Genomic DNA, 13373 nt, shown 5'->3' with positions numbered 1-13373 from the left:
TTCATTCATTCAAACTGTTTCTACTTTGTTGCAATTGTTAGATTTTGAAGATAGCCTTGTGAATATTGAGATTAGCAGCCCTCAGATTTAACATTGTTTAACCAGAGTTAATTATATAAATGGTATTGTGATGTGTTTTAAGACTATTTCATTTATATAAATTGTTTGTCCTTGTTTAAGCTTGAAGATGGCCTAGTGACCTGCGACCTACAAACATTTTAGGCTCCATAATGTTTTTATGAATATAATTTCAATTATGAAATAGCCATTCTTCTAATAATCATTTTCTGTCCTGATCCACCCAGTTATATACTGTTCTTGATGCATTCCTGGTTTTCATAGCACACTCAATCTAACTAAACTAGTCTAGTGTAGGTGGCTGTTTCCAAGAGGTTAGGTGGTGTAGAAATGCAGGAAATGTGTTTTAAATTACAATTTTTTTTTTCTGGGGGTGGACCCGCAAACCCCCCCACCAATTATGTATCTTTCCAAGTCTGCGATCCCATTTTAATACATAACCAGGCACCTATGACTGATAAGATGTATCAAATATGGGATTTTTCTTAGGGTGAGAGTGCGATCAGATGGAGCTGCAGTTCCACGCCACAGGAACGGTGACGGTCACAGCCCCACCAGAGCTTCAGACCAGCCCCCTAGGGTGATGCCTCGGCCCTGCAGCCCACACAAAATAGCTGTTAACAGGGGCCCTGCAGACAGTCCAGAGAAACGGCATCTCACCACATTTGGCAGTGCAGGCTGCATCAGCCACCCTGACAGAAAAGCCTTCGCCGACAGCCACTCTCAGCGATCATCACCCAGCACCACCCGCCATGCAAGTTTAGGAGACCACAAAGCCCTGGAGGCTGAGGCTCTCGCTGAAGTGAGTGGTGTCACTTGAATAGACTTTGAAATAGTCAAATACAAAAGAACCTCCACTGATTCAGCCACTTAGGGTTAGTTTTAGTTACTTCTTACCTGACCTCAGTTTCTAAATGTCAACATTATTTTTCTGTCTGCTAATATTTTTCAGGACATAGAAAAAACAATGAATACAGCCCTCCATGAGCTGCGTGAGCTGGAGCGACAGAATGTAGCCAAACATGCCCCTGATGTTGTTCTGGACACACTGGAGCCTCTCAAACACCCTGGCGGAGCCCAGGAGCTGCCCAGAAGCCCTTTACACACTATGGTAATCAGGGATCCAGATGCAGCTCAGCGACGTAGCAGCAGCAGCTCCTCCTCTGAGACCATGACCACTTTTAAACCTGCTCTGTCAGCGCGTAGGCCGAATGCACCTCTAAGGCCCCCACCTGTCAGACCTGTCCGGCCTGCTCCAGTGATCGGACAGGGCCAGGGACCACACCGCTCCAGCAGCTCTAGTTCCTCTGGTCTAGGTAGCCCAGGCATCACTCCCACTGACAGGGTTTTCCCGAAAGCACCCTCCCCATCACCATCCACCTCCTCCTCATCCTCAGACAAACAAGGTAACATGTAGCTCCAGTCAGTCACAGATCAAGTGGTTGAAGAAAACTGTGGATACCGAGTGATTGTGATTACTGTCACGCCCCTACACCTCTTTTTGCCAGCAGAGCAGACCTTGACACTTGGTCTGTACAATGAATATTTATCACTTATCTTGTAAACTGTTGGGCAGCTACTGCTGGTTTTTAGACAACTCTCTGCCCACACATTGACTTGCTAGTGGACAAGTCGATGTTCTGTAACAATGTATTACACAGACATCGGATTTAAATCCATAAGAATCATTTTATAGAATGCGACCATGCTGGATAGCCATGCTGGATAGAAAAAGGGATGCACTGGAATATACTTAACTGTTTACTGAAATCTGACAATGAAACTCTGAATCTCTATTAAATGTTATTAGGTTACACATACAGTTGTGCTGTGAGCTTGGACTTTGTGTCTGGTTTCCTGTCCCATTATGAGGGAACACTTAAGGGAACATTACACCACTGAGTATGTAGACATACAGTCTGTGCTTGTGGGTTTATGTAGTCTATTAAAACTATAACTCCTTGGGCGCCATTTATATTGAGTGCCAACATATACCAGCAAGTGAAAGGTTCTCAGCAACAGGCAGATACCATGGCTGAACAGGGAAACCAGAGAACTGCCTTAAATTGCAGTTCCTCTAATGACCACTAGATGCTGGCACCAAGGAAACTACAACCCCATTAAGCAGACACTCTTATGTACTCTTATGAAATAAATGCTCACTTTGGTGCCAAGTGGTAGTATAAAAAATATAAGGCAAACAGCAATGCTAGCCGCTACACCGCACAGGGAATCAAGAATGAAGGCTGAAAGCAACACATAGACTGCAGTGGGATTGTCTAATTTTTCTACAAATAAAAATATATGCTGTAATTATAAAAACTTATTTCTGAACATAGTGGCTTTGAAATGTAAGAAATGGAAATATCTCTCAGCCTTTCTCTTAAAATGCTCATTTTTGTTCACATGAGGTTAGAGAGAAGGAGTTTGGACAAAAGAATCCCAAAAAACAGTCCTGGTGAAACTCACTGCAGCATAGTGATGAGGTTTTGGTTGACGTTGGTCATCAGCTGGACCACAAATATCCCAGCAAATGTGTTATCTCGGCCAGCACACTATCCAGCCTGGCCAGCTGTAGCAGCACCACTGGCCAATAGCTTGCTGGCTGACCAGGCTGACCGGTAGCAGTGCAACAGCACAGTAACAACCTGTGCCCCTGCCTCTCTGTGTTGCACTTCCTCAACAGTGAACCAGGACTCACATATTGATAAATTCAGAGTGTTCACTGCATGTCAGTGCTGGGAAGCTGTTTCAAAAGGTACTTTTTGAGTCTGATAACGAGACAAGAAAATTAAACTTATCTCAGTGATACAGTGATACAAAGAACGTTGACAATTATTGTGGATATTACAGACATGCCAGACATGCCATTCCTATAACTAATACATGGAAATAAAGATGAAAATCAGCATAAATGTCCTTATAACATAGTCATCTCTCTGTATAAAAAAGATTAGCTGTGTTACCTCAGCAAATAAATAAAACTTCAAGTAACTAATGCACTCATAAACAGGGGATTGTGCTGCATTTGTAGACAGTTCTATGTTTTCATTTCAAAGAAGTTGTACTAGAAACATGATATAGCACATCGGTACCATTGAAGCTTACATAATGTCTAGATTGCACACGGTCAATTCAGGCTGTGTGGGTGTTTAGATGAACTTGTTTACTGTCGGTGGTGTTTGTCGTCTGTCGTATGAGGATGATCAATATATCTTTAAAGTGTAATAGGTACATTTGATTGAACATATATATACATACTGTTAAAGGATACTTGTATAAATAACAATGTATGATAGGAACAGGAAATATTATCATCTCTAGTCTGTAGATTTTTGTAACTCTTATCCTTGCACAAACATTAATAAAAGAATAAATGAAAGCTCACAAACTTGGCAGTCTGTTTATCTTTCTTGCAACTTTCAATAAAAATGTACAGTGGAGTTGACTAAAGATCAGAATAGTTGCCACTGATAGTTATGACAGTGTACCACATTGATTGGAAATGCACAACATTATGTCTATTTTAAAAATACTGAAACTGCATTACTATTTCTCATATGTAACATATATGTGTCTTATACTCTGTATTTACAGAGTCCTTGTTACACTGACCCTCTGTGGTGAAAATGTGCATTAACATACAGTATAAGCACTGTCTACTTCACTTAAACATGTACTGACTAGAGTGGTTTTGCAGTGCCATCTACTGCTTAGCATAGATTTAAGCTCCTTCAGTAACAGGTAAAAATAAAGACAACACTAACATTCAATGCCAGAACAACCACACTCAGATTTGCTTATATTGTACAAGAGTCTGAATCTATTTCATAGAGTCACCACTTCTATAATAAATATCGTTATTTGATGCCCTTTTTGCCTTGGAACTGTCTGTACTATGGTGAATGGCTTACATTTATGAGATATTCAATTACCACTTGTGCCCTGTGGATGGAGGCATTGTCATCCTGGACCACTGAACAAGAGAGAAGTGCTTTACTATGTGATGAAAATGTCTCTATTTGTTACTATTTCACTTGCACTTGAAGATCTGTGAACCTAAATGATACCAGGAAAAAAACACATCAGAGCCACAAAATACTGTGGGGAACACATGCACTTCATTTTAGACCACTGCCTGTAAGTTTAGCACCACATCACATAGGCTGCAAAGGTGAATTTTAGGTGTAATGTGGAGTTTATGCATTGCAAACCAGCAACATTGTCCATGAAGTTCTGTACATACCGTTCCTAACTAAATTCATTCTGCCCACACTCGCACGCACACACGCATACATCTTAATAAATAAACTAATATCAGGCGTTGTTTAGGAAATACAGAATATACATAATGTCAACAGTATACCTCAACCACTGTTCTTTAAACAAGTTCATGCATGCGTTTTTGAATCGCTAAGACTCGTGAACTCACGTGTAGCCCTCCATACTCATACCCCCTCCCTGAGCTCAAGCACACATGGGTTCAGCTGTTAGGTTAAATCGCATGACTTGCTAGCATGGAGGTTGATGCGCTGAGAGAACCGATTACTGACTTATTACTGATTGTCTACAGCTAAAAGCATGATTTAGATACAAAGGGTAGATAAAAGAGAAATGAATGTGAATGTATAAAATAGGCATACAGTAAGTATAGTATATGGTCTTCTGCTTCTTTAAAAAAAAAACATTTCTTTTTAAATGCTTTGTTTTCCATCTTCTGATCAAGGTGATTTTGGCTGTTTTACTTCTTCCATAGCCAGCACTCAGTCAAGTTTAATTCATTTTGGTGTGTTTATTGAGATTAAAGTGAGAATATAATCAGATTATGACCTTGCCCAGGGCCTGAATGGCTGCCAGGAAGGGAACGGACCACCCATGGACTAACACCCAGCTTTCCGGCTGTGGTTTCCTCTGGTTCAAAAGGCCTTTTCATTAATGCTGTGATATGATTAGTAAGGCCACCACAGTTGTAGCTACAGCAAGGTTGGAGATTGAATGGTATCAGTCCTCTCAGTATACCTCACTCAGATTCCGTGGTATTAGGATTGAAGTGTTGTAATACACATAATAAAGAATATGAATTTATGTATTTCTTGACATGTTGCAGTTTATGTTATGTTAGCAGTTTAGAGTACTAACTCTCTGGCTAAAACATAAATGTTGAGTTTTTATATGAGAGCTGAAAATGAGAGCAACAGTCCCTCTGAGGGCTACCTGATACAGTATGTAATGCAGGACTATCCAGTTATCACTACAATTTCAACTGAAGAAATGTTCCAATATCTCTATTTTCTGTACTGTTTCCAATATATTGTATTTAATAGTAATTACCCATTTATATTTATTCCTCTTTCTGTCTGTATCATGCCCACAGACAACGATTAGCTTGGTTGCTCTCACAATCATAATATGTCAAGTGACCAAAAGGCCCAGTTTAACTACTTTACAACTGTTTCTTACCCTCTGTGTTGTGTCTCCTTAAAACTGCAATTTAATTTGTTCTTTTTTGGCCACTTGGGGTCAGCAGAAACGAGCTCTAAATACAACACTGACATTAACACCTTTTAAGTTGATATGGTGAACTTGTTAGCAAGCAGTCACTTATTTACACATCTAGCAGATACGGAGTAACATCGGCATTGATTTGGAGCCATGTTTGTGTCCATCTGATGAACGTAAGTTCAATATTCACTCTAACTCTCATTTGCTTACTCCAACATCAGCTCTTGAGGCGAAAATCTGGCTCTTTAGCCACTAAATGCTCCGTTATGTTCATCAGCTAGCTGTTGCTAACTTTGTCTGTTTGTTATTTGGTTCTGGGCAGTGTGCAGTGTGTTTTTAAAGCATTTTAGAGCTAAAAACAAATGACACTGATGAGAGCAAGAGGTGAGATTGAACCAAAACAGTAGTTGCAGGCTGGAAAACCAGAACAATCTGCTGAATTTGGCACTATAAACACTCCATACACCGGAGGGAAACTGCAGGGCTTGATGATAATTCTACAAGTAGTCATGTGTTCCGTTGTGAAAATAAAAATATTGATTTTAGCTGCTGTAATACAAAGAATGGTTTTCTTGTGACCCCTTGTCATAAGGGCATATGTATGAGCTGTGTGCAGTTTAATCAAGTGATTTCCCCTCATTAGACCGTTGCTTTGAGAGGCCTGAAGAGGTGTGACTATAAAGAAAAAAGCAAGGATTGTAGAAAAGTTGGAGAAATAAACAGCATTTTTGTGCATCAGGAATTTGATTTTCTTATTTCCTACTTCAGAAATCATCTCACAACCCCTCAGATTCATCCAGTGACCCCTTTTTGGACTTTGGAACCCAGCCACTGTCCTTGGTAAGAAGCTTTTCCTAATAATACGTAATTTAATATGTCTTTAGTACAACATAAAATAAACTAAACCTTGAGATATTTAGCCTTGTTGTTTGTAAGAGCTGCCAGTGCAAACTCATTTCCTTCATTTATAACAAATATTTTTGTGGTTAGATCAGGTCTGCTTGTGTGTTATTTAAGGCTGAGATTAGTGTGTTTATTGTAGCATGCAGTTTGCAATGTCAATTGCTGCTTATTTGATCTATTTGGTTGTATTAAATCAATGAATTAAAGTGTCTGATTCAATACAACCCATTGTGGTCAACTAGCATGCAATTAATTGATAAGATGCTTATCCAAAGACAACAAGCAGCTAAGACTTGAGGCTGCAATGTGCACTGGTTCACAGTCTGATATTACAATTTGTTTTGAGTCTTAGTATTCAATTGGTGAAATAAAAATAATGTAGAGTCAGAAGAGAAATGGGTTTCATAATCTCATAATATTATGTAACTTTATGCAGGTCTCCATTTAGGATTTAAACTTAAAAAACAAAATCATTCATGATGCGTTCCATCATGAAAACACTGAAATTCAGATATTTTCTATTATTGATTTTTCATTATTTCAAATTTTGACTGAAATATCACTTAAGCAAAATGAACACATTTTCTGCAATAAGATTGCTTCTGGAAACAGGACTGAGCATTATTTTTATATATAGAATAAATACTGTGCAGTTTATGCTCTTGTATCTAATGTTTCTGTAATAAATTAACCAATCCATGCAAGCTGGTCCAGTTTGAATTCCTTCTAAAGCCCACAGTTGGATCACTCGCTGGAGCAAATACCCCCGAGTCATCGCCATGTCATAAATGTGATTAACTCCATGTTTCTCTTTGATCAGTGCATTTTTAACAAAGCTCAACCTGACAGGGAAAACTATTTCTGAGTCACACACGTACACAAATTGAAAGTAATTAAAATGATTAAGCTTGTCTCCAAACTCTGGAGCATAACTTTGAGGTTCTGGATTTTATCTATTGATATACATCATCATGTGACATAGTTCACTAAAGTTGTACATTAAAAATAACAAAACACCCTCTGCAGTTTTTTTTTGTTAACTAAGTATTAAGTATGCCCCCTGCATGTCTCCACATCCCATCTTCCACACCATTAGGTTTCTTCAGACCATATAGTTTCAAGTGAGCCAAACTAATTGTTGACCACAGACCAAACATGTAATGTGACTCCCTCATTCAGACATTTCATACAAACTTTTACATCAACATTTTCCTGTTGTACTCTCACTGTTACACTTCATCCACCTTACAGTTCTTAATATAAACTATTGCCTTACATTTCTCCACATCTGCTTTTCTTTTCATGTTACACATAATGTTAAAAAAAAAGATAAAATGCAGCATCAGAAATGTGGGGCTCTTGCACTGTTTCTACTGCATACGGATCCTAAAAGGCAAGAGACAACACATTCATTTACAAAGTACTTTATATGCAAATGTGTCATTTTTATAAACAGTCCCTTGTTTCTTATTCATGTTTGTTTTCCACACTAACTACTTAGACAGATTTTGACTAACTTTGTCCATATTATATGATCATGCTTCAAATAAGGTGTTATGATTACCTCTAAAATTCATTAGACGACCCCTATCATTTTTTCTGTATTCTCTGATATTACTGAAGCCTACATTTTTCTGGGAAAGGTGCACAATGCTGAATATGGGCTGTAATGACCTGACACTGTAATGTAGACCTTGTACACAATATATGTAGATAAAGCAATCGTTTATACTGTATGGCTGGTGAGAATAACACGGTACTGATTATTGTTCATGGGTAGGAGCAGCTTCCAACTTGTTACCTTGTCTTTGTCTGTTGTGTGCTTTAGGTCCACTCTTAGTAGCATGCCCAACCATTGAATGTTCCCTTTACTTCCATGTCCTCCTTAACTGCCTGACTGGGACAGCCTTAATACAAAGCTGATGCGAGTACTGAAAGTCTTCATCTGTTGTCTGTCTGACTGTATAACTTTAACTCAACCAGGCAAGTCAACAATAACAAAGACTAAATGAAGAAAGTCAAGAAGGCTATGAGAGGAGATTGCAGTCATTACATTAAACAAACAGCTTTGAAGGACATTTTAGCCCAACAGAGACAAAATGCAACATCAAACCAGATCCAACTGAGAAAGGCAAATGTTGAACACATGACAAACAAGGACCCATCTTGAAATACTTTTAATAACAGGTAGCATCACCAAGGACAAAATGTCTGCCATACGAGGTATGGCAGACATTTTTAGAGAGTATGTTTGATGTAACATATGGAGGAGGTTGATGTAATAAACTCCTGATTGTTCACATTGTTCAGTACACAAACACTGATAATTCTTTGAGACCAACTTTTGGCATGTCCCGTTTAAAGGAATAGTTTAACATTAGGGGAAATATACTTATTTGCTTTCATATTGAGAGTGAGATGAGAAGATTGATACCATTCTCATGGAGCCTGAAGGAAATTAGCCTAGCTTAGCTTAAAGACTGGAAGAAAGGAAAAGCTACAATAGCCTGGCTCTCTGAAGTTGAAAAATACCTACCATCACATCTAAAGATCACTAATTTCACAGTATATCTTGTTTGTTAAATCTGCAAATAACAGAAATGTAAAAATAACAGTTTGTGGTTTTAGTGACTTATGACAATTTTTTTGAGAAACAACAGTTTTTTGTTTTTTTGCAGAGCATCTTTGGTTATAGCATTAACCAATAGAACCATAAACTGTTTTTTACATTTCATTTAGTGTACATTTTAGACAAAAGAGATACATCATCTTAGTGAGCTTCATGCTGGTAAGCATATTCTTTCATTTTGGAGAGAGCTGGGCTATATATGCCTCTCCTGCTTCCAGTCTTTATGCTTGCAAGTTTATGTCTTCCATTTTATACTCATGCCTCAGTCATGGTGGTGGTAAACCTTTTTTCTGGTTACGTAACACATAACCTCAGACAAGTTGAAGTGTTGTTTTGACTTTGAATTAGCTCCAGCAAAAGGGTACATTCTGTGAAAGCAGAATCCACTATTCAGACTAATTAGAGGAGAAGACACACTGTCTCTTGAACATTGGTACTTCTCCAAACTGCTCTGGGGAGAAATGCTTTTTACTTGTCAAAGGTGAATAGGAAAGGGCAGAGCAGGGTCAATGGCACTTAAATCATGTTCTTTTTCCATCTAATTAAATAAAAAGAGGAGTCAAGTCAAGTCAGTTTTATTTATGTACCGCCAAATCACAAAAGAAGTTATCTCAGGGCATATCACTGAGACCCAGAATTCCCCCATGAGCAAACACTTGGCGACAGCAGCAAGGAAAAACTCCCCTTTAATGGGTAGAAACCTTAAGCAGAACCAGGCTCTAGGTGAGCAGCCATCTGCCTTTGCTGGTTGGGTTGAGAGAGAAAGAGGGGGCGGGGGGCGGAGAGAGAAGAACAACAACAATAATAATAACAATAAAAACAATAATAATAATAGAAATATGACTAATAATAATAGCAACAGTAAACAGTTGTAAGAAAAAAAATCCATCTACCCACTTGAGCGCTATTACCACAGGCAACCAAAAAGAAAATGTGATAAAATCTTTACAGAGCATAAAACTGCACAAAGTCAACTTGAGAGTTGGAAACATTGAGTTGCTGAAGCTTGCTTGAGTGTGATTATTGTGCCAATAACACGTTGGAAATGAAATGTGAATGGAATGAGCCCCACCATGCAGCCTCTGGCTCCTCTTGCCCCCGTGGTGCAAGAGGCACAAACATCCAGGTGTCTGTTTCAAATCAGGGGGACACGGTGGGGTGAATCACCCTCCCTCCCATCTGCCTCCCTGGCTCTGCTAGATATTACTTGCAACGACTGGAAGGTGCTGAGGTAATTGTCAGGAGATGTAGGGGTCTGATGAACTAAATCTCTAAGAAGACAGGAATTTTGGCCCAAGAGGAAGTAAAAGAGAAAATAACCAATGACTGGAGGAAGACGTCAAAAAGCCAAAATATTCCTGGCAGGTCACAGCGTTTAATATCTCATTCAATGAGTCTCGGGATCCATCACCAGTGGAACTAATGCTCTAGTGGAAAAATGCAGGCTATCTGTGTCCTGGAGATAAGAGGGATAGATTTGGACATAGCGAAAATTCTTTTCTCAATACTTATTTCTGTTTTTTATAATATAGTGAGGACGGCCTTTCCTTTGAGAACTGATTTCATGATACTCCACTCCACTTATACAGTGAAATATTACTGGATGCACTGGCACAAATTTTGGTACAAAGATTCATGGTTGCCAGACGATGATTTCGGTGATCCCCTGACTTTTCATCTAGTGCCGCAACAAGATTGACATTTGTGGTTCCGAGTGAAATGTCTCGACAACTGTTGGATGGATTATGATGCCGTTTGGTGCAGACATTCATGGTCAAAATGACTTAATTTGGCTTTATGTGACTGCAGTCTTTAGTGGTTACTTTGCAGATACACATTTTACATCTAAAATAAGCTCTAAATCAATTGTTGATATCATATTTTTTTCTTTCTTTTCTTTTCTGTTTTGTTCCTTTTTACTTTTTAATGCCAATGCATGTTTACTTAAAATAACATTTACATGCAGGAATTCTGTGTTTTTCTGCTATTTTTACTTCAGTAAACAATCTGAGTAACCTGAGCATTTCTTCAACCACTGTTAAAGTGTGAGGTAAAGGTCAAGTGTCTTTTAGAGGAGTTAAGGTGATACTTCCTTTCTGAGCTGTTCAGGGACACATTGTAATCTCAGCAGCCAGCATGTGACCAGGGTTAGGAATCCGCTTCCATTTCAACATGCGTGCAATATCTTCACTGTTAGCATAGACTATCTTTCACTTTGACACATTTCGTACCTCTAATTATCTCACGCTATGAGAACTCACCCACCTCCATCTGTTGGACATCTAACTGGAATTTCTGTCTTACAAGTCCAGTGGGTCTTTTATGTAAATGGCCAGGAGCAGCACAGATTGAGATTTGATATGGATAGAGTTTAGTAAATCTCATGAGTAGCTTGAAGCCTTGTCACTACATTACAATGCTGAGAGCTTCCCCGCTATCAATTTCATGGCTATCATCTGTCTCTGTTTAAGATGAGATACAGATGTAGGATCGCTTTCCCACATTTGAGATGCTACATGTTACATAAGAAATACTGTAGCAGGGGATTGTTTGTTTGCTTAGCCTCTGCTCTTCCTGTGGACAAGAAGTAGGCAGACACAGTGGACAATGGCACCAGGGCCGCAAGCATCTCATGAGTAAAAAAAAAAAAAGCACTGAGGGATGAAGGACTGAATGTGTTTATACATCCACACACGTTACCACTGTGAACATTTCTGACCTTGCCTAAGGATACTCAAAGAAAATAACTTAATAAAACTATTTGTGTTTTGAATTTCTCAGATATTTATGACGTTTGTTTTAATAACTAACCTTGCCTAAACTATTTCCTGGAATTCAAGAAAGTTCAAAGTTGCTGTCCACACAAAGTGCTTCTTTTGTTGCTCAAAGAACTGCAATTTTACACACAATTTGCTGTTTACATATGAAAATGTGTAACTACAACGGTTGTGATTTTAATTTTCTTACTCAGATTGAGGAATTTTGTCTCCCTGTAATAGAAAAGACTTTAAAACCCATTCAAATTCATTTAGATAAACTCAAATAGCTGCAGTGGTTAGAAATGAGAGTGTTTTTCTTTGAAAAATATGCAATTTGTAAATATTGCAGTTCATGCCTGATAAATGCATTTTTCTTCAATTTAAATGCTGCAGTTAGACAGTAACAGTGTTTGTTTGTCTACCCCATTAATGCCATCCTTGTAACATAAGAGCACATCCAAGCCCTCTCTCATTTCCAATTTTCCATGGCTGCATTTAAGCAACTCAAATGCTCAAGCAAACTTTTCCTATCATGCTTACAGCAATGACTTCTGAAGCCTAAAAAGCCATTTTTGCTGTTTTTCTTTTGGCTTTGGAGGGCATGATGGAGAATAGAGATCATGTCAGATCCCATTCAACTTGTAAAGATGAAATGTAGAGCGAGAAAACCACCATCCACTTGACCGGAGATCAGATGTAATGAGGATCTGAAGCATCAAATTACAGCTAAATAACCATACAGTGTAATCCTTACAAACATTTTGTCCCTAGCATGTAAATATTTAGAATCTATTACCGGGAATTGACAGTAAAAATATGTTAAAAGTTTTCCTTTCATTCCATCAGCTCCTCCATGCAAATCCAATAATGTAAACTTGTTTGGCAGAGACACACGATGCGGCTACGAACACTGTCCAGAGTCGTTCAGCTCCAAAAAAGTCATGAAGGAATAATGGATTCATGTTAATTCAAATAATTTCAAAGAGCTCCTGCTACATTGTCTGTAGCAGGTTTGCAGGTGACACAGTAGATCAACGTTAACACAATTTGTCTTGTCACTAAGAAGATTTTTTATTCTCTTTCTAGTATTATAGTAAGAATTATTTTAATTTAGCTTTTATCGTTTCATGCTTAGAAGAAATGCAAAAAAATCATCTCAAGTGATGCCATTTATATGAGCAAATTTATCAAACATTCATAATTATTTACCAGAAGAAAAATAAGAAAATGCCTTATCCTCTTATGAAGAGAGATGTTAATGTTAAATTCTTACCCTGTATGCTAAATGAAAATATTATGAAACAAATATGCTAAAGGAGTGGTGCTCTCTTGGAGTTAGAGCAGATAAAATTTAAAGTTTTATATGAACTCTTTTTTCCTTAGTGTGGTTGTGATTATTATGGTTATTAGTATGGTTGTGTATTTATTTATTTTACCTTTATTTTACCAGGAAGTCCCATTGAGATCAAAAATCTCCAAAATCACAACATACTAAAATGCAA

General features: G+C 38.2%; 1 protein-coding gene across 2 annotated transcripts in view; it reads left to right on the top strand.

The window, feature by feature from the left end:
- Window positions 1–3469, top strand: part of LOC122980722 (SLIT-ROBO Rho GTPase-activating protein 3-like) — a 34787-nt gene extending 31318 nt beyond the window's left edge. For both annotated transcript variants that reach the window (XM_044349021.1, XM_044349020.1), the window contains exons 21-22: window positions 568–880; window positions 1031–3469. In XM_044349021.1, the coding sequence (XP_044204956.1) occupies window positions 568–880; window positions 1031–1495 (778 nt within the window). In that variant the 3' untranslated portion in view covers window positions 1496–3469. The remainder of the gene's footprint in view (window positions 1–567; window positions 881–1030) is intronic.
- Window positions 3470–13373: the final 9904 nt, after the last annotated feature.

The sequence above is a fragment of the Thunnus albacares genome, chromosome 4 (genome assembly GCF_914725855.1).
Source record: "Thunnus albacares chromosome 4, fThuAlb1.1, whole genome shotgun sequence".
Classification (NCBI taxonomy): Eukaryota; Metazoa; Chordata; class Actinopteri; order Scombriformes; family Scombridae; genus Thunnus; species Thunnus albacares.
Note: the sequence above shows the minus strand (reverse complement) of the source record. Positions and strands in the feature narration are given on the sequence as shown.